Consider the following 24,854-nt stretch of genomic DNA (forward strand, 5'->3'; position numbering starts at 1 on the left):
ATCTTAATCTTTATTTTGGGAGCACCAATACTTTACATGCACATAAAGTTTATACATTTGACACTTTTAATTAAATTATAAAAATCTACTCACACAATGTCTTGCTTTTGTAGCCAACAATTGAGACAAGTAGCAACAATAAATGCAAACATTCATATTGAGGAATTCAGTGGCAAAAACAAAAAGCCGCTACAATAAAGTCTTTTACCTTCCCATGGAAATCACATAGCGAGGCTCTGGCATCTGGTCATACACCTGCAGAAAACCAAGACCACCACAATAACACTGAAGTGAGAGCAATGTTCAAGATAGAAGATTCTTCTCAAAGACCAGAGGGCACTGACAGAAGTTAAATACAAAACCTAATTCAACTAAAGTAGCGTTTACACCTGATATAAAACATTAAAGAAGCATGACTCAGCTAGAACTAACCAGTCCACTGTAAGATCCATTGCTTTCTAATGCACTACCCAATACATTGCATGCTGCCAGCCAGAATTTTCATTTTGTGTTTGGCACGAGGAATGGGGTCTAGTTTTAGCATAATCTTTCTCCATACAACATACTTGGGCATTACACGGTTTAAATGGGCAGTTTCTTAGTCAAGTTGCCTCTGTCATCAAGGAGATGTTAACACAGATTTTCCTGGACTTGGTTTCTACGTTTGGAAACATATCCGGAATCCCATAAGTGACGTACCTTCCTCAGAGCGGGGGCCATCTTGTTGGTGAGGGTCCCGGCGACGATCATGACGTCAGACTGGCGGGGGCTGGCTCGGAACACCACGCCAAAGCGGTCCATGTCATAGCGCGGAGCGGCCATGTGCATCATCTCCACCGCGCAACACGCCAGCCCGAAGGTCATGGGCCACAGTGAGCTCTGCAGAGACACACATAGGCCTAGCACCTTGCTCTACTGACCCTTGATCCTTTGAGCACTGTTCCAGGATTAGACACTGACACTAACCTCATTACTACCCTACTCACACTCACTAAACAGTGAATGCAGCGAATGGCAATCATGTGGTGTCAATGCATTTTCAATTATTAAGGATGTGTGGATGGCTCTTCGATAAACTGTAAATGACCTGATTTCTGGAATTTAAGCAATCCGGCCCCTGCAGAATCTGCCCAGCACAGATCCCTCTTATCACAGGGATGATAGTAGCGTCTCTGTAGGTCATTAAGTGGTAAATCATTAAGGAGGAGTCTGTCATACCCTGCGGGCCCAGTTGACGAGGTCATCGAGCTTGGTGATCACGTACTCTCCTTTGCTGCTCGGCAGGGACGGATTCTTTGCAGCCACGGCTGTGCTCTTCTGTCTGGCAGGAACCACGCTGGGAGGACAGCACATGCACTCATTAACATTAACATGCGCAGTTTCATTAGAACCACCTTCCTCTGAACAGAACAAAAAGCAGAACCCTGCTCAAACTGAGCAAAGTGACATTTCTGATACAAGAGACACACAATGTAATAACACAGTGTAAGAGCCTGTCCTGACCTATTGAAAACACCAGACCTAAACACAGTGTGAGGGTAAAGTCCAGGTTGGGCACTTTCTCCTTTTCTTTACCTGTTGCCATCGTCAGCGGCTGAGCTCTGATGGAGGGTCCGAGTCTGGATTGCGAGTGCTGAGCTGGTCCTGCGAGTGCAAAAACACCCAATTAAAAAATACACACAAGGAGCTGCTCATCTCCAGCGACTTCACAATGTTTAAACACACACTGGTGTTGGACACCATCTACTTACAGAAAAAGAACTTACAACTGCCATATTCCTTCAAATTTAAGACATTAAGATGCAGCCCAAATTTCCCAACCACAATTTGACGAAAAAAATAAAAGATATGAAATAAATATGAATTTACAAAGATACAACTTCAATTATGCGTACTGAGGCAGTTTGTGGTCGTCTGCTATCATGCAGAGCATTACCATTATGTGCTGCTTCTCATTTCTAGTTGTGATTACTCTCACCTGTTTTTCTCTCAATTTTCTGGACTGTGGTATTGCTTGGTATGTCAAAAAATACAGGGGTCTGATCAGCAGTTCTAATCTGTCCAAGCTGGTCCTGTTTCTTAGAAATGTAAATACTTCTCTTTGAATTCCTCAGGAAGCTAATGACGCTTCTTTGAAAACAGCTGCCTGTGTGTCATGAATGATTCGAGATCGGGCAGTAATGTTTTGGTTTGTCTTTTCTCGGTAGTCAGTCACGTTGCTGTCTGTATACTCGGGAAGTCACGTCTTTTGTTGGCGTTTTTAATACACACATCACTAATGCACTGGAATTTAAGACGCTGGATCTTTTTGAGAAGAAAAAACAGTTTAAAAAGTGCGTCTTAAATTCAAAGGAATACGTTCGTTTACTCCAACAAACCATGAGCGATCTTACCCCCTTTATCATGCTCTTTCTGTAGTAATGTAATGTTTAAGATTAGTTTCCATGAATTGGAAATACGATTGGATGGTTTCACAGACCCCAATTAGCAATAGCCTTGGGCTTCTTTACCTAAAATAACAATAGCTGGTCCAAGAATAGTTATGATCAGGGTCTGTGAAACCAGCCATGAAAGGGCATGGTTAAATATACTGGAAATGAGCAGCAAAAAAGAAATACAGTGTTTTTCCCAAATAGAATTTACTTGCAAAGTACACACCCCTCCAAGCTTTAAATTCAGGTTTGCATTTTTCTTACCTTAGAGACAAGGCACCAAACCTAGCCAAGCGGGGAACTGAAATGAAAAAGACGAGCAATTTAGGATTTCCTGGAGAATTACTTTGGGGTCTAGGTTGCATAGAGAGCGAAGTCCTTCACCTCTGAGTCAAATAAGATTGGATATCTTCCGGGGACGTCACACAACTGATCTCAACCAACAATCTCTGCTAAAGAGAAGCAGGTTGCATACAATACTTCCAGTGCTAAGTAAATAACACTTAGGGAGACATTTTCCCTCATGTTAAGCCCCTTTCACACTGGCATGCTCTGTCCGGGTCGGAACCTATCTGGGCCAGGACTCTGTGTCATGTGGATCGGCTACGCGATCTCACACTGCTTTTGATAAAGCAGGGTTGACCTGGGTGACAGACGCAAGAACACAACCCGCGTATCAATGCCCCGGAAGCAGCTTGTTACAGACGCTTCCATCCAAACTTCTCCGGATTGAACCATCTGCCCAAATGTTGATTAGAGCAAATGTTTCTTCATCCCTGCTGCAATCTGGCTCCTGGTGTGTCTCAAGCAACAAAAATCTGGCTAAACAGAAAAAACAAAAACATTCCTTATGGAAGTGAAACCTTCACGCAGGCGTGGCTGTTTGCTATTTCATTGGCTTACGAACGGCCGTCATGCATTTTGTCTCTCGCAACCCGGGTCAAGGTACGACCCAGCTACGTGGTTTCACACTAAGCGGGATTGTGACCTGGGTAGCCAGAACCCGGGTCCGGACACGGGTAAGAGTTCCAGTGTGAAAGGGGCTTAAGGTAGTGACTTCAATGCTTTAGGTTTTTTATTCAATTGCACCCATGAACTCAAATAACACTTACAAGGAATTTTAACTCAATGTTTTTTTTTTTATTTGTTTTATATGCAACTAGTGACTAAACTGATTTGCGGGACTGCTGTGCTCTTGCATGTAGAGATGTGGCGAGAAGCTCTCATGATGCCTGAAACTTACCAGCAAGTTACCCTTCAGCAAATTCACAAGCATGAAGAAAAAAAAAAAAACAGTAAATGACCGTCTTGAAATAAGAATAGTACAGAACGTGTGACTTCACAAAACGGAAATAACATAATATCTTTATTTTTATATAGCGCCTTTCATAGTGGACCACCACCACAAAGCACTTTACAGAGGTTATACACAGAGAGTCAGTCAGTGGCAGAGATGGGTTGTGAACCGATGACCTTCTGGTGCAAGCCCTAGACTGTAACCACTGGACGACAGTTGTATTTAGATAACGTCAACATACTTGCTTCTAAAAGGTCATCTGATTTGTCTCCTATAGACAGACATCAGTATGCATACGACTGTGTAGCAGGTTTAGCTACCATCCTACCGAAACGATGTCAGAAGTTGTGTTGTTACGTAACCCCTTGTTGTGTGAGTTGTATATCTGTGTTTATCAAGGCACTGTTTCAATTGTACCGTGCTGTTTCATAAGCCATGCATGCATAACAGTATCGAAGACATCTGACAACAAACGCACATACATTAATTACCACTCCGGTGTTTACCCGAATCCCAGGCCTCATTGTTGTATAACCCCAGCTTATAACCAGACCGCGTTCATGTTGTGCAAGGTCAGAGACAACATGATGTACTTTTATGAAATAAAACAGAAATGGTGCTGCCTCAAAGAAAAAAAATATAGTACAATGTCATAAAATGAATTACATTGGCACCATAGGGAATTGTATATCTTATCGATTGACATTTGAAAACAAATAGTATCGCATTCGACTCACAACTTACCCATTAGCGCCGCCATCTTGGTAAGGGACTGGAAAAGCTTCCTGGAAGTGTGTCACATACAACGCAGTCCTCCCTTTTTGCCCCCAAAAGAAAGATCCGAAAAGATGCCAAGAATAAATGCTTAACCGTCTTAAAATAAAAATAAACTTAATTTCCCAATATGCAAACAACGATAGGACAATTTTTAAATATTGTAATATTTACATAAAAAAATTACTCCGTCCCTGGGTGGGCTTGAACCACCAACCTTTCGGTTAACAGCCGAACGCGCTAACCGATTGCGCCACAGAGACTCACAGATACAGCACTTCATTTAAAAAGAGTAGAGGCTGTCAATGAATAGCGCTTCGGTGTTGGTGTGTTATGTGTATAACTGCCTTAATAAAGACGTTTGATTGTGTACGGTTCCCTTTGTCAATATAATCTGAACGCAATAAAAATATGTAGTTTGACTACATTCTTTTAAATATGAATATAGTGTCGTAAGTGCCGAAATAGCTCAGTTGGGAGAGCGTTAGACTGAAGATCTAAAGGTCCCTGGTTCGATCCCGGGTTTCGGCAATTTTTGTGTATTTTGCTGTATAATTTTAAGAGAATATCTTTAATAATCCATTATTTATTTTAGAAAGCAAATAAATAAATAAATAAATAAATACCAATTCGACTACGTCACCAAGTCGTCTATTTGTATGAAAATTTGGTGTTCAATTTAAACAGTTTTACTAAATCATATCTTACTAACCTAATACAACACAAACCGCTATTGTTGTATATCATTAAGGATTCACTGAAATATAAATCTTGATTTAGCCTACAAAAAGCCATCACTTGTATTCTTTTAACTCGATATCCACCTGGGGGAAAGCTGTATGAAGAGGCTTTTGGTTGTAGGGTAATCTGGTCAATACATATGGACGTGATCCCATGAAAAAACGGTATTTTGAAGGCAAAGGTAATTTTACAAATACAGTAATATTATTTTATATATATATATATATATATATATATATATATATATATATATATATATATATACACACACACACACACACACACACACACATACTTTCAGATAAATACAGAGGCCCATCCTAAGACCCCAATATATATAAGTAAAACTGTCCTTAAAGATTGTAGTCTATACTACAACTGCATGTACATTCCCATATACACCAATTAGGACACAGATAGTATTCTGGCAGTTCTTATTATCTATGCATTGCACTTAATTAGCTTGATTAAATATGATTCTTTTTTTTTCTGACAAACTTCTAATCAGCTCTTTCATTAAACCTAATAATCTGTTAAATGATTCCAATGTAGACTATTGTATTACTAATTGTGGGACATCTACGATTGCTGACCAAAAACTGTCATTCAGGTACGTATATAACTGATATCAAGGACAATTGTGAGATGTTCTGATAAATTATGAATTTGCACACTACTGTGTTTCCACGCATAAGCATGTTTTACCAAACTGCACACTGATTAATCCTCTTAATGGATGTAGTTTAATTTTGTCCCAATCACAATCTAGTCTGCAATCCAGTCTGAACCCACACACTACAAGTAACTAAAAGATCATGGATCACATGTTTTTTGCAATTTAAAATTGCCATTAAAATACCCTTTTCATTGAACCACCATTAGGTAACTTCCCCCCTCAGTGTGGAGAGATGGAGTCCTGCCAGCCTGCAATCCTAACTGGGACTGATTGAAATGCATTTGATCTTGACCTGCTGTTGGAAATTGTCAAGTCAATCGGGGCAGAACTTAACACGATTGCACCCACCTTAGACTTACACTCTGCACAAAGGAATCAAAGTGGGGTAGTGTTATCTGTGACAGGAAGTGAATGGGGGGAAAAAACAAAACAAAAAACACATGCTTACAGCTGTGTCAGAGTAAATAGGACAATAAACACTCACAATATAACAGGGTTGTTACTTTAAACCAAACAAAAACAAATCTCACATCATGTTTGCAATTACATTTATTACAAAAATAATGAAAGAAAGAAAACCCCCCAGAAGCCCAGACCCATATACTTGCATATTTACATTTTTCACCTGAACCAATCCTTTAAGAGAGATAGGGGGTTTCTTGATTTAAAAACGAAAATATTTACAAAAGAATGAAGCACCATTACTCCCTGAAGTAAAACGTGCAGAGATTTGGTGTCATTTCAACCACTGCTGGAACATTCCCTGCCAGTCGGCGGGGTCATTCGGAGCCTGATTTACTTCAGTTCAGTGGAGCCCCACACTTGGAACCTGGGCTTAGCTGATTAATCATATTCAAATCTTGGCTCACAGCAGAGAGGTACAGCTCTCTCATTATTGGTTGACACGTACACTCAATAACAATATCCATGCGTCTCTAAAAATACAGCAGAGGCTCATTAAGTGCTGGTTTGAATGAATGCAAGATTGATTTAAAAAAAATAATAAATCAAGGAAAAAATTAAAGCAAACCACTCAGCACTGTTAAACAGAAGTGTAGTTAACAGTAAGCAATCATATGTATTTCATTCACTTATGTCACAAGAATATCCCCTTGTTAGGCACAACTTTTATTGTCTACGTATCGTTTCTTACCTCTTCCCAAACACTGCACGAGCTTGCTAATAAAACATCATTGTAATACTATTGTAGCAGTAGGCTGTGCAATTCATTTTTTTCAGTGGATGCGTTAGGAAGGACATAAAACGGTCTTTGACTAGGGGAGCGATGAAAAAGAACATTCCGACTACACAACACACAATTAAAACAGAGATCAGAAAATATTCCCAAATTAAGGCTGTAGATCCGCACTCACCGATTAAACGTTTAAAGCTGTGCGTTTACTGTCTACACTGTTCATTTCCAATATTAAACACAGACTTGATTTACTGTTCAGTCATAACCTTTATATTTCTTTTGCATTTCAAATTTTACACTTAATTTCACGTTTCCATTACAGTGTTTTACAACGTATCATGACTATATAAATATATATGTTTCTCTTCGTAAAAAGCCTGCCGCCAACTACACCAGCTTTATTTAATGATAAAATAGTAACATGTCTATTTTTACACTGTGAAGTGCTGTGAAAAAAGGCATTTTTTACCATTAAAAAAACCACAGCCCAGATGACCAGTACATCTATTTCAGCGGCTCATTCGAGAAGAAAACTTTTCAGTGACAGTACGAGGTCAATGAAATGAACTGTACTACCCAACACTGACGGAAGCATTTGAAGAAAACCAAAATGTGTGATAATAGTAGTTTCAGGGTTTACTTTGTATCACTGCTGGATGTAATAATTGCTGTTGTGATGGAATATTAAAACAGGCCAACAACATGCATCATATGTTTTATATTTAGGTTATTGAAGCTTTGCACCCACAAGCTACAAATGGGTTCTGAAAGCCGCTCGGTAACAATACAAAAGGCAGAGGATACACTCTGAACAGCCATGGAGTTATGTATTTATTCCATGAGCACAACCTAATATGTTCACACAGCAGCAGTATGTACAGAAAAATTACCTAGTTTCTGATAAGCGATTCTTCAGATAAATGCTAAATAAATGTTCACAATGACTGGATAAGCAGTTTTCTAGATAGATGCTGAAAACGTGGCATACAGATTGACGTCTGTACGGACAGACACCCCCCTATATGCAGAGAATGATAAACAACTTATGCTAAAGAATGCGAATACCAAGTTTCATGACAATGGGATAAATCGCCTTTTCAGATACGTCGAGAACCCTGTCAAGTGTGACATACGTATGTATCGACGTACCACTGCCTCCGCGTCACGGGGGATGAAATATACAACAAACATCTGAAATGTGCGATTGCCTTGACTCGTTCCAGCTATCACAACTGCAGGGCACTGATACCGAGTTTTGTCTATTTTAACACTCCTCTCTCAAACTCGACTGTATGGTGTGTATACTTAGAGTTGAACTTTCAGCTGCACTACAACGTCATTTTCCAGTAGGACTCTGGGAAGGTTTAATGCTGTTCATACATTTACACAAACCAACAGAATGAAATGTGGAATAAAAAGTCTAGAGTTAACCAGGGGTGTAGAATTCTGGTAAGACCAATACAATTTGAATGAGACCCCCTCTCCCGCTATTAGGAATGAATACTTTGACACAATAATCCCAGGTGTCAGGACAGGGTCCCTTGTGCATGAAGGGTGGTGCTCGGTCTTTCTCTCCTCAGTCTCCCAAGCAGATAGATGCCAGTAAGAGAAAGGCACTCCTCCATTCACTGCGGTGTGACTAGTGTTGCTGGACGCCAAGCGATCGGTTCTTCACCTTGACCTCCTTCTCAATCTGCCTGTTGAATTCTTCTATTTCCCTGAAAAGGAGGACAGCAGCATGACAAGCTGGAACCATTTGGTTTTATTTAACCCACTCTCATGTCCTGTTCACAATTAATACACATTTTCACCACATTTAGAAAAACAAATATATACCGCTAGAATACTTTTTAATGGTAACATTAAGCAAAAGTTGAAATCCCACAAAAGAACCTGAAATCGTGGTATATCAGGTTGTTACAGGACAGCCCTCAATTTGATAGAGACAATATTAGATTGTTATAAAAAAGTGGTGGTACGCTACCCAAAACCAACATCCATTTGCCTACATTATAAGCTCTATGAACATATTATTGGTCCCCCTTTCATTGTACCGAGAACCTTCAGTAGCCCAAGCTTTTAAAAATTCTCTTAAGAGAGTTTTTCAACCCAAGATCTATTGTGAATGTTACACAATGCTCCCTGTTAAAGTGTTTTCTGTTTGATCTGTTTCCTTACCGTTCACTGAAGACAGGGCCCTTCATATACTTCTCCTCGGCCTTTTCCAGCGAGATCTTGTCAACAGCAGCAATGGCTCCAATCACAGCCTGAGAAAGGGAGACAGTTCACAGTAACAACACTGCTGTGCAGGTTGAGAGACAACTCACAGCAACAAAACAAAAAAAAGCCTTATTTAGATGGCTGTCAGAAACTAACGTGATTACCGCTGGCGGTTTTCAGTTCAATCAGTAAACAAGGCCCACCTCTGGCAGCAGCACGTCCAGTATGAAGCGGATGCGGTCCAGCTCGACTGAGAGTTGTGTGTTCTGCACGCTCTTGCAGACGGACTGCAGGTAGTTCACCAACACCTCCAGCTGGGCGTCGTCCTCCAGGTAGGTGTCCACCCACTTGAGGAAGCGGCTGCGATGCAGGAACTCCGTCAGCCAGCGCGACGGCTTCCTGCCCGCGATGATCTCCTGCAGGAGGGAAGGAGGCAGAGCGCACCGGTCAGTAAAGCTCACACAGCCACAATATGATCAAATGAACTGAATCATTTTAAACTAGAACAAAAACAAAGCATCCCCGGGAATATTACAAAGCGGACTGAGCTCGCCGATAGAGAACGGTTTGGAAGAATGCGTAGCGGAGGCCTGCTTTACTTTGCTCTTACATGGCTTCGCTGTATATGATGCAAGGGATACTCACAAGCCCATAAAACAGATTGTTAGCAATGTACCGGCAAGAATGCCCGAATGCCTTGATCTACAGAAAAACAAAGGCGCGAGTACGCCAAGTGGTGTTTTACCTTCATTGCTCTTTGCCTGCACCGTCTTCATTATTTTGTTTAGTTCATTTTCTAATAATGATTTTGCTTCTACAAGGTTATTTTGTTATCTGCAGACAAAACTCCTTAACAGAACTTGCTTTAACTGCTTGGGTCAGCTGGTCACACTATTCATTTGAAGATATGCTTGTATCGTTCTGCATCTGCAAGAGTTCACGTGGCTTCAGATTACACTAAATGTTGCCAGAAAGGGATTAAATTTATTGGCAATAGGGGAATTTTATTTACAATACAACTCAAGGTACGCAATACATTTAAGAGAACACATCTACTCATTTGATCTATATTATCAAACTAGAAGACAACTGTGTATCACTTTCAAAGACACTATATAGCCAAAAGTGAAAACAAGACAGATGGAAAACTAATTTTATTGGACAAAACCAGTAATAGAACTTACCTGAGAAAACCACAGTACAAAACAGTGTACCAAATAAGCGCAGAACCCAAAGTGTGCTATCTTTATACAATGTAAACCTAAAAAGACACAAGCCCTCAACTAGTCAGGCAATGTTCAGCATGCAGTATTTATATAAATCGTGCAAAGACACAGTCACTTCCTCAAATGGTTTCTGAGATAAGAGGCTTTATACTTTATAATAGCGGCAGCTGCAGTTTTATAAAAAAAAAAAAAATACTGCTCCATAGCTCCCCTAACGCAGACACCAGCCAGGACAGAGTTGATTCTTGCTAGTTGTAGACAGTTAAAATGGTTTAAGTCACAATACTGCTCTCTCAAAGTGCATTCCTTCAGCTTTAACACTTGAGGGGATGGCACAGATTACTTTTCTACGTTGTCCCTGGGATCCTTTAAGACTTCGCCTGCTTGGTAAATACTCTCCTGCTCCTATGTCCGCTATGGGCTCTGGCTCCCGCTCACCTGCAGGTGCTTCTCCACGCCGCGGGTCTTGACGATGTACTGCACCAGCTTCTCGTTGGCCTTGTCCCGGGCCGCACGAGAGCGGTCGGGCAGCAGCTTCTTGGAGGCGGCTGGGCGACAGTGGGGGCTGTCAATCTGGCAGTCCAGGGTGTCCTTCTCCAGCATCAGCAGGTTACTGGGGAACGTCATTCTGGAGGGGCCCTGGAGGAACTCCCTTCTGACTGGGTAGCCTGGAGCAAGCAAAAGGACTCCATCACAGGGAAGGGCAGAAGGATTCTCCGTTGGTGAAATCAATTCCAGCCCACCTAATAGCTGAAGCCACCTCTAGGGGTGCAATCAGCAAGCCGTTTCCTGATCGGATATCCGCCAGGTATCATCAGCAAATCGATGCACTGACAACAGTACTGTTCAAAAAGCTAATTGTGCACACTATTTACAACACCCTTCCAATACAACTGAAAGCATGCAGGTGCAGAATAGGATTATACAAACACAGGTGCATTAACTGCATCACAGTGACAGAGTTGGTTGCTAAGCACAAGATTTAAATGTCAGTTATTGCTGGCTGCAGTGTAACTACTTGTATAAAATGCTATTACATTTTTTTTTTTTTTTTTTTTTTTTTAATTCTAAATTAATTTCCAGTTTCACATGATATTTACTGTAGATACAATGTCGTAGATTGAAAGTTGTTGGGGATTCCTATGCTGCACTCAGACCATGTGACCAACAGCAAAGAAACTCATTCGATACCAAGCAGCTCATGTATTACTCTATTTTAACACTGCACATGGAACATCTGTGTCACCCAAATTTAAAGTAGAAAAACAAATACATCATAATGGGGGGAAAAAAAAAAAAAAAAAAAAAAAACACGGATCGACAAAACTCAACCTCTGCCTCCAAACAATAAAATGGCTTACTGATATCGTCCACACAGTATTCCACAAGAGAGCCAGAGAAGGAACCACAGGCTGTTTAAAAAGAAAAATCGGAACAGGAATCAAAACATGCTCTTTTACATTTAATTTCATTCTAGAGTCAACTGATCGAAGCAGTGTCTGAGCTAAACACTGTCCCTGTTTCAATCTCAAAATAGGACTAAACCTGGTAATTTACTGACTTTAAAGTCAAAACTACATAAACAGAGTCCCACATTATCGTATCATCTTAGTCGCAAATATTTTTAAGATGTCAAATTGCATGTAAGTAAATATGTATACTAAACAATATCAGACATTATGAAACATCTGCAGTAAATAGCATTACGATAATACTTTACATTCTTTGCAATTGTCTTTTTAATATCACTAGCAAACAGGTGTGATTAATCAATCGGCTGATTAAATAGATGAATAGAAAATGTGAGGATTAAACCCTAGTTTAAATTGAGAGACAGCACACAGCACAAAATCTGACATTGAAAGACATGCCCACCTATTCGAATGCTGTAGTCGTCAATCAACGCCACACACCAGTCAATGGCACGGTGATAGGTTTCTCGAGCAGTTGTCTACAGACAGAAAGAAAAAACCATTGACATTCACACAGGTGAACCATTACAAGCATAATTTTCCACCATTCAAAGGAGCCGCGCCGGGGTGGTACCAAGCCCTCATGGTGTGGTGAAGGGGAGCCTGGGTTGTTTATTCACTGCAGAGCAGAGCAGTGCTACTGACGTCACACGCAATGGGAGACAGTTGTTAATTATTGTTTTTAATTCACTGTTTGCCAAAAGATGCGGAAACAAATGGTGTTCAAAAATGAATAGACCAACGGTACAGCTGTATCTTGTATTTTATTTCTAGTTGTTTTTGTTTGGGTGCTTAAAAAAATAAGTTGCTAAAGCCTCAGTTATACACATGGTACAGCATGTCGTTTGTCTTTGTGGTGTATTGACTGACGCAACGTAATGATGAAAATCCTTAACCCCGCCCCTGGCCGGACTCGCAGATTCAGATGTGAGGCTGGAGTTTCACGGTTTGGTTCTCGCTTGGCTTGACAAATAGCCAGTGGAGAACCCCCCATACCTGAAGCCGAAAAAAAAAAGGCGTATCCGATAGCCCCATGCACCACATAGATAACACGGACATAAACAAAGGAGACCGCTGCTTCTGCATCCAGCGCTCAAAGAATATCAAGGGCATTTGCAGAGCTTTTTGAGATGTTATAATAATAAAATAATCAATTGAGGAGTTTGGTGATAAAATGAGTGATCAAGAGAGGATTTATCAGTATGCACGTCTATAAAGAGGCATGTGAAAAACACAGCGAACAAGGGGTTTGACTTGGCTGGAGATACAGTACTGAGTGTCCTTTTGCAATTCAATGCCTTTTAAACCTCTTTTACTCTTGGGGGGGAAAAATAAATAAAATTAAAACAGCGTGTGTGAAAATAAGTTGGACCTGATGCGCCTGACAAGTGTTGAATAAATGGACTGCAAAGGTTTAATATTAAAAGTGCTTTGATTACAAGTTTGTTTGTTGTGGTTGTTTTGTTTTAATATTGCTATTTTACGCATTGGACCCTATTCTATTAAATCCCGCTAATAATTGTTGGTCCTAGCTTACTGGTGGACTGCAGAGCCCGTTGAGATCCACCAGAATGGATGGCAGTGTTTGGTGTACTGGTCACCACTGCAGGAATGCAAAATTAGGAAAACAATTCTCCAAGGCAAACCAGATTGTGGTTTGATTCAGCATGCAAAACAGCATGCTGCAGTCCAAGGATTGTTTCACTGGCTTTATGTAGTGATCCCATTGTCTTGGAGGACAGAGTATGCATGCTGAGCAAACCACAGAAACAAGGAGAACACTGTGCAAAAACATAGAGAGGAAATAAATGCACTTACTATATACTGCTCCCTCTCTTCACAATCAAAAGGTTTCAGTGTTCTTAAAGACACACACATGCTGAAAAAGACCAAAATATACGATGTAACTCAGAACAATAAAGGTGGATCCTACATTCAAACTCTCCCCGTTCAGAGGTGTGGGTCAAGCACACCCCCTTTCAACTCACACCCCCTTTCACAAACAGTAACACCCTTACCCCTTTCGAAACTTGTTCTTGTCCAACAGAAAATCATCAACAAAGATAATGCTCGCCTTCTTATTCTTGTGGTTCACACTTTTTACCTTGTTAATGACAGGGAAACAAAAGCTCATAAGATGCAGACTCATCAAAACACTGATGCATTCAGTGTGGAGTAATGCAAGGCTGTATTGGTGAACCAACTAGCAATAATAAACAAAACATGCCTACCTGCGCAGTACCTGCTTAATGATCACAAATCCAATGTGTACTCACCAGCGCTGGCCAGAAGGGGTACTTCTGGAACTTACACCACACACACATTCCTTCTGTTATGGAACATGGCTCTGCAGACAGATAGACCCTGTTACAGATGGCTCTTTTTCAGATGGATTCCTGTTATTTATGCATTGCCTTAGTATTCTTCTAACCCACTTTCTCTTCTGACTGCTAGGCTTTACTGCCCTCTCCCTCAGTTCAATCAATTATGCCACATTGCCTCCTCCCAGTCCCTTCGCTCTAACCACTATGCCACACTGCCTCCTAGCCCTAACCATAAAGCCACATTGTTTTTGTAAACCTACACAATCATAGACCACAGAAGAAATCATACAAAGCAAAAACAGGACTTTGCATTTCGATCTGCTGCTGCTGAGCTATTTCCGGTAAGACAGTCAAACCAGCAAGCCCATTCTCAGTATCCACCCTTTCTGCGAGCCTGTGTGCTAGGGCTGATCCTCACCCTTGTCCTTCATGAAGCTGGGCAGCTCTAGCTCGTCGTCCTCCTCCTCCTCCTCCTCCTCCTGCAGAGAGCTCTCCAGGGTGGACTCGTTCAGTAAACTCATCTCTATGGACAGGTCCGAGGACAGCGACCCCCTCCCTGCCAACACCACACAATGGCACATTATACATGTGGATAGCACACAACGTACTTGTTTAAATGTAAAGTGTGAAATGCAAACTACAGAGATGTCTTGATTACTGGGGGAAATCAACTGCCACTTATTCAAGATGGGCATCAGCCAACAAAAAAAATAAGAAAGTGAAAGTGGAAGCTACTTGTTCATTGCCATCCGGTTTTATAAAGAAAGCAAACATTTCTTTCACCTGCAACCAACTTGAAAAACTTCTCCATACAGATGGCAAAACAATAAGATGTAAGATGTAACAGAGATGTACAGCGAGTGTGCAACTCAGCATTCACAGCCACACTGCTGCCATACCATTTTCTTCCAGTTCGAACTGCGGCAGCTCAAATGTGACTGTGCGGCGTGGCGGCTCCTCTGTACGGTCTGCTTCCTTCTGCAGTGCTTGTGGGATGAGGGTCCGCCCCTGTCCTCTCTCTGAGTTTACAGCCAGGTCCGGGCAGCTCCTGTTCAATCTGCGTGGATTTACCACTGGGGGCTGCTCCAGAGCCACGCCGACACAGCCACGGTCCGTCTCTAGCACCCCACGCTGTGTGTTCAAACCAGCACCAGTCACCTGACCCGTCTCCTGTCTCTTCCTGCTTATTATGGAGGCTTGTCCTTGTTCACACTTGGACTGCAGGTGTTTCAGACAAAACAATGTCAGCCTGGTGCTTCTCAACACCCATTTCTATTATGAAAAACAAGCGCTATAATGCCTATTTTAAAATTAAATAAGGGGCAAGAAACCATGCTATAAATCATACTGCTATTACACCCGCTTCATATTTTCATATCACTTACATCCACAAACCGACAGCCTGGGAACAATCCCACATTGTCTTTATTTTCACCAATGCTGGCCAGTTGTAAACATTCCCTCGTTAACCAGACTGCTTGTTGATTATTCCATATACAGGGTGATTAGTAAGTAAGTTTACCACATCAACACACCCTATCATTGATGTGGTAAGCTTACTTACTAATCACCCTGTATATTGCACCTGTAACCATATGTATATTTTTTCAAAAAGGCGAAAATTCCACACACACGTACCAAGTCACCATTACAATAAGACAACAAGATGGTCGGTTTCATTCCTACCTTTGGACCACAACTCTCCCAGGAAAGTTTCCGCAAGTGTCTAGACGGCGGCCTTCCTACTTTCCTCTTGGGCGTTCCCTGTGGAGATTTCCAAGGGCTCCCAATTGCACTGCATCCCAAATCTGTTCTCAAGAGGTTGTCTGGCGTGGAACTGTGAATTGGAGGGTGAAAACCAGGAGTCTGCTCCAATTCTATTTCTCCAGAGTCTGTCTGGGGAGAGCCAAGCAAACAGTTTCTCTTGCTGTTCTGCTTTTTAGATGATATGGCTTTTACTCTTGGTGCACATGGGCTTAGTGTCTCTGGAGGGGTCTGGGTAACATCTTTGGGGTCTGTCTCGCTCCTGCCCCTTAGAATCCCTCTTTCCTCTTTCAAACTACTTGTGGTTTGTAGTTCTGTTGTCGAGTCACTGGGGCCCTTGATCTTCTTCGGCCTACCCCTCTTTCTTGGTGTCACGGCTTCACAGTGCTGTAGAGTGCCACTCCCACCAGGAGGCAGTGCCGAGGGACATCTCCTGTCCCTCGGAATCCCTTTCTCCTCTTTCAAACTACTTCTGGTTTTAAGTTCTGTTGTCGAGTCACTGGGCCCCTTCACCTTCTTCGGTTTGCCCCTCTTTTCTGGTGTAACGGCTTCACAGTGCTGTTGCGTGTCACTACCACCAGGGGGCAGTGTTAGGGGACAGCCCCTTGTTTTGATGTCAAAATCAGGTTCTAAGGGGCCGGTAGCCGTTTGTTGTTTTGGTCTTCCTCGTTTTCTCTTCCCAGGGCTGACCGGAGAGGGGCAGGAAGCGATTTCGGATAAAACATTCAGCGCTAGGCGGAGAGCTTTCCTGTACAGCAACTCTTTTACAGGGTCAGGTTGGCTGGTTTCCAGTTTTTGATCTGGCACACAAATAAAAAGCAAACATTAACCACAGTTTTTGTACTTTTCATTTTCAACAACATGAAATATGTGCTACGGTATTGCCATGGATATAGGAATATTCCTATTTCCACATTAGTTTTTTGGAGGGGTTAGTGGGATAGTAACAGAAGTTAATGTGAAACAAAAAAAAGGCTATATCTGTTGCTTGACTTGTGAACCGTATCGCAGTGTGAATGATCGATTTCAGGTTTAATATCTCACAAGACTATGTGAAAATGAAATTCTCAACACTACTGCTGGAAATAATGTACCGTCTGTTCTTAACACTGTCATATTTAACCAAAACAGGAATTGCCAAATTTCAGCCACCTTCTAAGAAAAGAAAGCCTCTGTGTCACAAATACAATCCAGAATATTTAGCACAGGTATTTACATCTACTGGATCGGAGGATAACCCAAAACCCAGTGTGTTATTTGTCAGGAGGTTTTGTCAAATGAAGCTCTTAAACCTGCAAAACTGAGACGGCATTTATCTACAAAGCATTCAGAATGTGAAAGAAAAAAAAACATCTTTTTTTAACAAAAGAAACTGAAACTTTACCATCACTTCAATGTGCAAAATGCCAACCTTGCTTGATGAACTGGTAGTGGTAGCGAAGATTCCATCCCAGGGATCTCATTAAGTTAGGGGAGTTATAGAAATAACTTAGTTTCTAAATGTACTTACACATATACACATAAAAATGTGTTTAAAAATGCTGTTGTAAAAAAATGCATGGCAAGCGGTCTGTGGGAAAAATCCAAACATCACAGTGGTCCCTACATTGAAAAGGTTTCAGAATCACTGCTCTACAGATGGAAGTGTAGCTCTAGTGTTTGCTGTTTTCATACATACCAGTCCTGTGGTTCTCACTGGGGAAACCCCAAAACTCTTCATCGCTGTCATCTTCGTTAGTAAATATGTCTAAAACATGCTGCCGATTGGAATCCAAGTCTGTAAAGCCAGAAGCACGAGAAGAGTGACACCCCATTCTAACCAGCATGCAAGTGCATGCAGCCCCATTCTAACCAGCATGTGAATGCATTCACTCCCGCCACAGCTGTCTATGAAACAGCTGATTACTATTAGGGGTGGGAATGTCAAATAAGATATTCAAGTACATCAAGAATAAAAGTTTTGAATACCCGAATACTCCTCTATTTACTCAAAAGAGTGACAGGTCCTTCAAAAGTATCAGCAGCAACCACACATAGGGATGCATAGATAAATACATCAACAGTAACAGTGAAGAAACATCTAAGGCATCTAATGTACTAGAAGTAAAAAAAAATGATTTAAACTAGAAGCAAGAAATAAGAATACACAGCAGAGGGGTTTTAATTATAAAAATGACCTTCAAAACTTTCAACTGCATTTAACACCCTTTGACAACTCATATAAAACACAACATGACTGTTTACTAACAAAGCACAACAAAATATACTTGCTTGATAACATCTATTAACATAACAAAAAAAGACACGTACTGTACCCGTACTTGCTGATTCTATCATATAATAATGTTAACTTTTAACAAACAAGAAACTAAAAACGAAAAACATGAAATGCTTTTTGTTTCCTGCCCGAGACACATCACATCGCCCACCACTGCGCACAGTAAAAGATGCAACGCTTGTTTGTAAGCAGATGGGCGATTGCATTTTAGATGATTGAAAATTGAGGTCGTTGAATTATGATACGAAATTACACTGCACGGTGGTCTTGTTTTTCAAAATACTTCCATGTGTTGCTTTTTTAAAAACTTTTTTTTTTTTTTTTTTTTACTGCTCATGTACTCTCTTAGCCAATAGCGGATCTAGGCAATGAAGAACCCCACCTCCCTGCAGTGAGGTGACAATTGTAGTGGCTTATAACTTAACTTCCTCTTCTCTTAAAAGGTGTGTAGTTGGTTCATTTCTCCATTTGTTTTAAAAATGGAATAGAGTATTCAAAACTTGAGTATTAGAGTGGTAATTTTATTTAGAATACTTGATTACTCGAATATTTGGTTTCACCCCTAATCACTACATGACCTCTGTCCACGGTATGTACATTTAAAAATGTAAGTTTGACATCACACAGACAGACAGACACGGTGTCCCCATTAGGGATGAGTCGGTATAGCGGTTTAGGTACGTTACGTTACTGACACCATTCTTTTTGTGCTATACTGCAAGTATCGCAATTTCAATGCACAGTTAAAGCTATGTTTGTGTTCCTATGAACACAGTGAAGTAAGCTTTAATTTTAAATCTTGTGTATACCATGATATTAAGGTTACCGTGGTATTTGTTTTATTTTTACAGTTATCATACCATGGACCTTTTTGACCGGCCCAGCCCTAGTTCCCATAGACACCTAGATTCTGATTCTAAATAACCAGAACAATACAAAAGGTAAGATAACTAATACTTAAGACCAGTGCTGAGTTGCTCTTTAGAACCAGCATTGCTTCCTCCTGGGTCTCAATCATTCCAACAGAAGCCAGTATCTTGGATGTACTGGAAAGCACACCAAGGAGCAGATTAACAGCGAGTTCCTGATTCTACTCACCAAGATGTCGGGAGATGTCTTCAATATTTTGTCGGGACAGTGGGGCCGTGTCAGCCTGACTTATCAACACCCTGGCGAAACAAAGGTTACATCTCATTCGTCATTCATGAGATTTATCTGTTTCCTGACGAAACAGTCCAGTCCCTGTCCCATCCCATCCCGTCCCCCAGACACACTCCAGGAGGGCTCCTATACTTGAAGACAAACACTGCAACCTTAACCTTAATCAGACTTCTAGAATATTTTAAAGGAAAATACCACAATCCAGGGATGAGTGATAAATGATGAAAAAATATCAACTTTAAATTACCAAAAACAAAATGGGAAACAATGTAGCGTTTATCTTTGTACTGCTATACTGATTGCCACATTCAGAAATAGTGTTCACGCTCACTAGCCATACCGAGAAAACACAGCGAAGTGAGTACTAACACTCAAAAGGTTGTTTCTGAACATGCCTGTAAACCACTTACAAGCAGATGGCATAGTTACCGTTTTTCCTTGCAAAATATTTCCACTTCAATATTATCTTTGCTGGTTTTTGAGCAGACAGCAGCCCGTTGCAAAAGCTAGAGAAAAAAAAAAAACATGTATTTAGGACTTGAATCTGTGAATCCATGACTATGACATACTACAGAAAAGCAGACCATTCCATTCATTTAGGAGATACTGCTACATCAGTACCAGTTCAAATGAAAAGTAAAACTAACAGTCAAGAGTATGTGTGATTATAGTCTACACTGCTGCACCTATCCCATTTAGCAGCAATAAAGAACGTACAAAAAATATGCTTTGAATGGACTGAGCAAGGCTTCATCTCAGCACTTCTCCAGTCAAGCTCAAAGCAGAGTAAAGGCAGATAGAGAAAAAAAATTGTAACTTTATATTGGTACAGCAGAACCCTGAATCACTCTGAATGACTATGAACCCCTTTAATTAGTAAGGGGAATATAAAAAAAAAAAACAATCAAAATGACATCTGAAGCTTCTCAAAGTTTAAAACTACACACCTACAAAATCACCTCTTTTAGGAGGCGTACTTTCATTCTGAACTTTTATATTTCTCCATCGGATCTCTGAACACACAGCTTGTCATTTACCATTCTCCAAACCACCCACCTGCACATCAATTTAGCGCTGACTCCCACCCCAGGGATGGAAATACGACTCCTGTTGCAGAGCAGTTTCACCCATTCCAGGTTTTACTATGTGCTTGATTAGCCACAGTGCACAGGTAGTAAGCTTGGATGTGTCTTACTAAACTAAAGTAAAAGCAGGAATGGATCAAACTGCTATGCAATGGGAGCGTTATTTCCAGCACTCTACCCATCCTTAAACTTAAAGATAAAGGGCCAATCTACTCACCTTTGCTGGCCAAAGGCGCCCTTCCCACAGGCACAAGAGGTAGGTCGGCTCTGCCATCCCTGTCCCTCATGTGGACCTGCTGAGGTGCCAGTGCCAACGCGAGACTGCCAAGGAGAACTGCCAGCTGCACAAGACAGACAAGAAACCTTCGGCTACACGGAAGTCTGTAAATCTACCTTTAACACATTAAACACTGTGTGTAAACGGCTGTTGAACATTTCTTTAAACAATCTCATGCATTTTCAACAGAAAACTAGACTATATAGTCAGAATTACATTTTACTTTTGCATTTTCAAATTTGACACAAAGTATCCAATTTCCATAGTTTACAATATACCAGATTATTAAAATCAGGCAAGATCCACATAAACAGCTTTTGGTTAAACGCTCAGTAAAATGCCTTTCTGTTTTTACACACATACAACTAATATTTAAACTAATTACACGAATATTACCACATAAAATGTGTGCTATTATTGTATGTTAGCATACATAACAAACTATAGGACTGCTTTTGTTTTTAAAAGTTAATATGAATATGTGCTTACACATTTATACAAAAGGGTATTAAAATACATTAAAATATCATATTCTTTTGAGAAAAGACACTTTAATTTTTCATTCATTTTAAACATGCAAATAAAAGTACAAATGACTATACTTAAAACAGGGACTATTCAACCCTACTTCAATATCAGTAAAGTTCTATTCAAATGTACAGTTACAATAGACTAAAATACAGAATTAATTTGGCTTACCGTGAGAAGTACCGAGTATATTTTTGGAGAGTCCAGTCTTAAAGAGAAAAGCTTCTGCAGAAACGGTCAAAGTCCTGTAAAGGGGGATATTAGCTGAAGTACAGTACAGGCCTAAACAAAATCTTCGCTTCAGATACACGGGGGATATTAGCTGAAGTACAGTACAGGCCCAAACAAAATCTTCGCTTCAGATACACGAGGGCTGGTAACGATAATGACAAGCTTCAATTTTTTACATCACCCCAAAAGTTCTGCCAAGACTGACCTTAAACAGAATCTTTGGTTTGACTTTGCGGGTGTACAATGATAATCGCAGGTATGCGTGTCTTAATGTCAATTTGCGGGTCACTTTGGGGGTCTGTAATTTGAAGATGTATTATTATTATTATTATTATTATTATTATTACTACCACGGCAGACCCACATTACTTCAGGGTGCACAGTAATAGATCGTCTGAGAACTCGAGCGAGCGTTTTTTTTTATCTCAAAATTTAACGTTAAAACTGTAAAGGATTTTGTTGCGTTAAAGCATTCTAATAAATCACAATTTATCACGGCTTGATTACTGGGTGCCCTTCGTGTAGTTTCCCGGACTCCCGTCAGCTTGTCTGTTGGACACAGCCCTCTGCTTACCTGTTTATAGTTATTTTGATAATAAACAAGCAACGTTGTTAACACGTCATAGAAAACCTGTAGATAGTTTGTTTTCAAACTCCAGCCCCTGATAATAACAACAACGACATTATGTATATAATAGCAGTCCTTCAATAATATAATATACACACCCCGGGGAAGCTGGAGGGCTCGTCTGTTTATTTTTGCCCCAACAGACCAGGGCTCAGGTGTGTGTTTATTTGTAATGATCGCGTATGCATCAAAACGTGGCGGAGGTTTTGACCACTTTTATGAGGCATTTTTGAATCCCCCAAATTCCCTCAAGTGTACTCTAATTTGAATCTGAACCCCACGACTCCTGTCCGTTACATAATCTATTTTTATTTCCGAGTCAGTGCACACGCCCGGAACAAAACACAGGGGCGACTGCCGGACGTGCGATTATAAAAAAAACACCCTTTACTGCGCCATCCAAAGCTACAATCATAAACAGCAGAGCGACACAGATAACTTCATAATACAAAATACATTTAAAAAAAAACAGCAACAAAAAAAAAACATGCATAGCGTATACAATCGTTGTTTTCATATACTGTTCTAAAAAAGCCCACATTTGGGACGGGAACTGTCTGTGTTGCAAACGGCAATTTAACACCAAGAGAAAAAAAAAGGCTGGATGAAGTGGCCCTTTCTAATTCTTTACAAAACAGGTTCTGTGCAAAGTTTACTGAGCAATGTTGAACCCGCACGCCTCTGAACCTCACTCTCACCTTCCACATTGGTATCCCCGCCTTATTTACTTCACGATCACGAACATCTTTCAACACACTTCTTCCGGTATTAACGTTTTTGGGGAAAAAAGACGCGAGGCTTTTTCGGTACTGGAAGGTTGTGCGAGCCATCGGGCGTCTCCCATCGCCCTCGCTTGGTATTATGGGAACTGTAGTTTTTTTTTTTTTTCCCCCATAATGTGGGGAACAAAATGATTCTGTTGTGGTCGTGACCTTGTAGCTTTATTCTGGTTTAATCAGACGTATGTAAAAATAATAATTTGGGCATGATTAAAACACTGAGTATGAAGATTTTTTTAGTATTTCTACAATATTAAATGATAAAAATATATATATAATTACTTATTTACAGTTTGACTATTTATTATTATTATTATTATTATTATTATTATTATTATTATATTTATTATTATTATTATTATTATCTAGTACATGTGTAAAGCCCCTAGCATGCACTGACAAACTACACTGATTACAGTTCCTATAGGAAGTACTCACCCCCCTTGTATGTTTTCACAGTTAATTGTGTTACAATATGAAATCTTGATGCATTTAAATGGGATTTTTTTTTTCCTTTGATTTACACAAACTTCTCAACACTTCTCAAAAGTCTTCATTAGATAAGTATTCACCCCCTTTGCTATGACACACCTAAATAAGCTCAGATGCAACCAATTACCTTCAGAATTCACACAATAAGTTAAATGGAATCCATCTGTGTGCAATAAAAGTGGTTCACATGACTTCAGATTAAATACACCTGTCTCTGTAAGGTCCCTACAGTTGGGTAGTGCATTCAAAACAAAGATACTACCATGAAGACCAAGGAGCTTTTAGAACAACTCCATGGAAAGGCACAGATCAGGGGAGGGGTATAAAAAGATTTCAAAGGTATTGAATATCCCTTGGAGCACAGTCAAATCGATCATTAAGAAGTGGAAGGTATACGGCACCACCCAGAATCGGGGTTGCCAGATTTTGGCAAAGTTTATAGCCCAAAGTCACTTCAAAAATAGCCCAATTGTTTGTTTTAACTGAAAGCAAGCTTATTATTAACATGCAGGCCTGTGCATTAAAAAAAAAAACCAAAAGCTTTTGTAAGAAAATATACCTGGTATAAATTTGATAAAAACTACAAGCCCCAGTATAGCTCATTCACACGTCAATATCAACAAATTCGTACAAGGCTCTGAAGGGACAAATCAGCATTCATACCAGACCAGCAACCGAATTACAGCGTGATCCCTTTATTGAAATACTAATGCTGGTACGGTATCCCAAACAACATTGCAAACATGAAAACAGTTTAATCCTTTAAAGTTATACCACTAATCTAACTACATTACCAACCCGCAACTCCTTAATATTTCCTGTGGCTGTGTTTTTAAAGTAGTCCAATTCCGCGGGAAAGCCCTGGACCTGGCAACACTGCTCAGAATCTGCTTAGAGCCGGCCCTCTTCCCAAACTGAGCAGCCGGGTAAGAAGGGCATTGGTCAGAGAAGCCACCAAGAGGCCAATGACAACTCTGAAAGACCTACAGCATTCCATGGCTGAGATGAGAGAAACTGAGGTACTCCACAAATCTGGCCTATATGGAAGAGTGGCAAGAAGGAAGCCATTTATGAAAAACAAACCCATATAAAATCCAGCTTAGAATTTGCAAAAAGGCATGTGGGAGATTCTGAAAAGATGTGGCAAAAGATTTTGGTCTGATGAAACAAAAATTGAACTATTTGGCCTAAATGCAATGCGTTATGTCTGGCAAAAACCCAACACAAAACATCACCCAGGTAACACCATCCCTACTGTGAAGCAAGGTGGTGGC

At 40.5% G+C, this 24,854-nt stretch overlaps 2 protein-coding genes and 2 non-coding genes across 8 annotated transcripts; 1 reads left to right on the forward strand and 3 right to left on the reverse strand.

The window, feature by feature from the left end:
* Window positions 1-166: 166 nt before the first annotated feature.
* Window positions 167-4,543, reverse strand: LOC121300606 (NADH dehydrogenase [ubiquinone] iron-sulfur protein 7, mitochondrial-like). Its single transcript, XM_041229216.1, has 6 exons — window positions 4,474-4,543; window positions 2,697-2,733; window positions 1,576-1,644; window positions 1,219-1,336; window positions 700-879; window positions 167-255 (listed from the first exon to the last, which is right to left on the reverse strand). The coding sequence occupies exons 1-6, from the start codon at window positions 4,487-4,489 to the stop codon at window positions 205-207; spliced, it is 471 nt and encodes a 156-aa protein (XP_041085150.1). The 5' UTR covers window positions 4,490-4,543; the 3' UTR covers window positions 167-204.
* Window positions 4,544-4,692: 149 nt separating this feature from the next.
* Window positions 4,693-4,766, reverse strand: trnan-guu. Its single transcript has one exon. It is a non-coding gene; the product is annotated as a tRNA-Asn (tRNA).
* Window positions 4,767-4,961: 195 nt separating this feature from the next.
* trnaf-gaa lies at window positions 4,962-5,034 on the forward strand. Its single transcript has one exon. It is a non-coding gene; the product is annotated as a tRNA-Phe (tRNA).
* Window positions 5,035-6,451: 1,417 nt separating this feature from the next.
* LOC121300726 (PWWP domain-containing DNA repair factor 3A-like) lies at window positions 6,452-23,150 on the reverse strand. 5 transcript variants are annotated; one of them, XM_041229470.1, is made up of 18 exons: window positions 23,008-23,150; window positions 21,622-21,695; window positions 20,863-20,986; window positions 19,990-20,066; window positions 19,498-19,568; window positions 17,800-17,898; window positions 16,044-16,921; window positions 15,257-15,488; window positions 14,776-14,913; window positions 14,310-14,380; window positions 14,052-14,137; window positions 13,852-13,912; window positions 12,437-12,512; window positions 11,923-11,973; window positions 11,000-11,229; window positions 9,539-9,751; window positions 9,294-9,382; window positions 6,452-8,833 (listed from the first exon to the last, which is right to left on the reverse strand). In XM_041229470.1, the coding sequence occupies exons 3-18, from the start codon at window positions 20,917-20,919 to the stop codon at window positions 8,755-8,757; spliced, it is 2,508 nt and encodes an 835-aa protein (XP_041085404.1). In that variant the 5' UTR covers window positions 20,920-20,986; window positions 21,622-21,695; window positions 23,008-23,150; the 3' UTR covers window positions 6,452-8,754. The 5 variants fall into 5 exon arrangements, with proteins under 5 accessions (XP_041085404.1, XP_041085400.1, XP_041085402.1 ...); XM_041229466.1 differs by having other exon boundaries at window positions 15,257-15,575; XM_041229468.1 differs by having other exon boundaries at window positions 15,257-15,575; window positions 20,863-21,034.
* Between the last annotated feature and the right edge of the window lie 1,704 nt (window positions 23,151-24,854).

The sequence above is a fragment of the Polyodon spathula genome, chromosome 26, assembly GCF_017654505.1.
Source record: "Polyodon spathula isolate WHYD16114869_AA chromosome 26, ASM1765450v1, whole genome shotgun sequence".
Lineage (NCBI taxonomy): Eukaryota > Metazoa > Chordata > Actinopteri > Acipenseriformes > Polyodontidae > Polyodon > Polyodon spathula.

Excerpts from the sequence above, each read along its gene's own strand:
- LOC121300726 (XM_041229466.1), bottom strand. The coding sequence starts at position 20,919 with ATGGCAGAGCCGACCTACCTCTTGTGCCTGTGGGAAGGGCGCCTTTGG. Across the intron at positions 14,138-14,309 it reads ACCCCTTCTGGCCAGCGCTG|GTAAAAAGTGTGAACCACAA; the intron begins GTGAGTACACAT and ends GTCATTAACAAG. Across the intron at positions 9,383-9,538 it reads TGGACGTGCTGCTGCCAGAG|GCTGTGATTGGAGCCATTGC; the intron begins GTGGGCCTTGTT and ends TCCCTTTCTCAG.
- LOC121300606 (XM_041229216.1), bottom strand. Across the intron at positions 1,337-1,575 it reads GCCGCTGACGATGGCAACAG|CGTGGTTCCTGCCAGACAGA; the intron begins GTAAAGAAAAGG and ends CTGTCCTCCCAG. Across the intron at positions 880-1,218 it reads TCGTCAACTGGGCCCGCAGG|AGCTCACTGTGGCCCATGAC; the intron begins GTATGACAGACT and ends GTGTCTCTGCAG.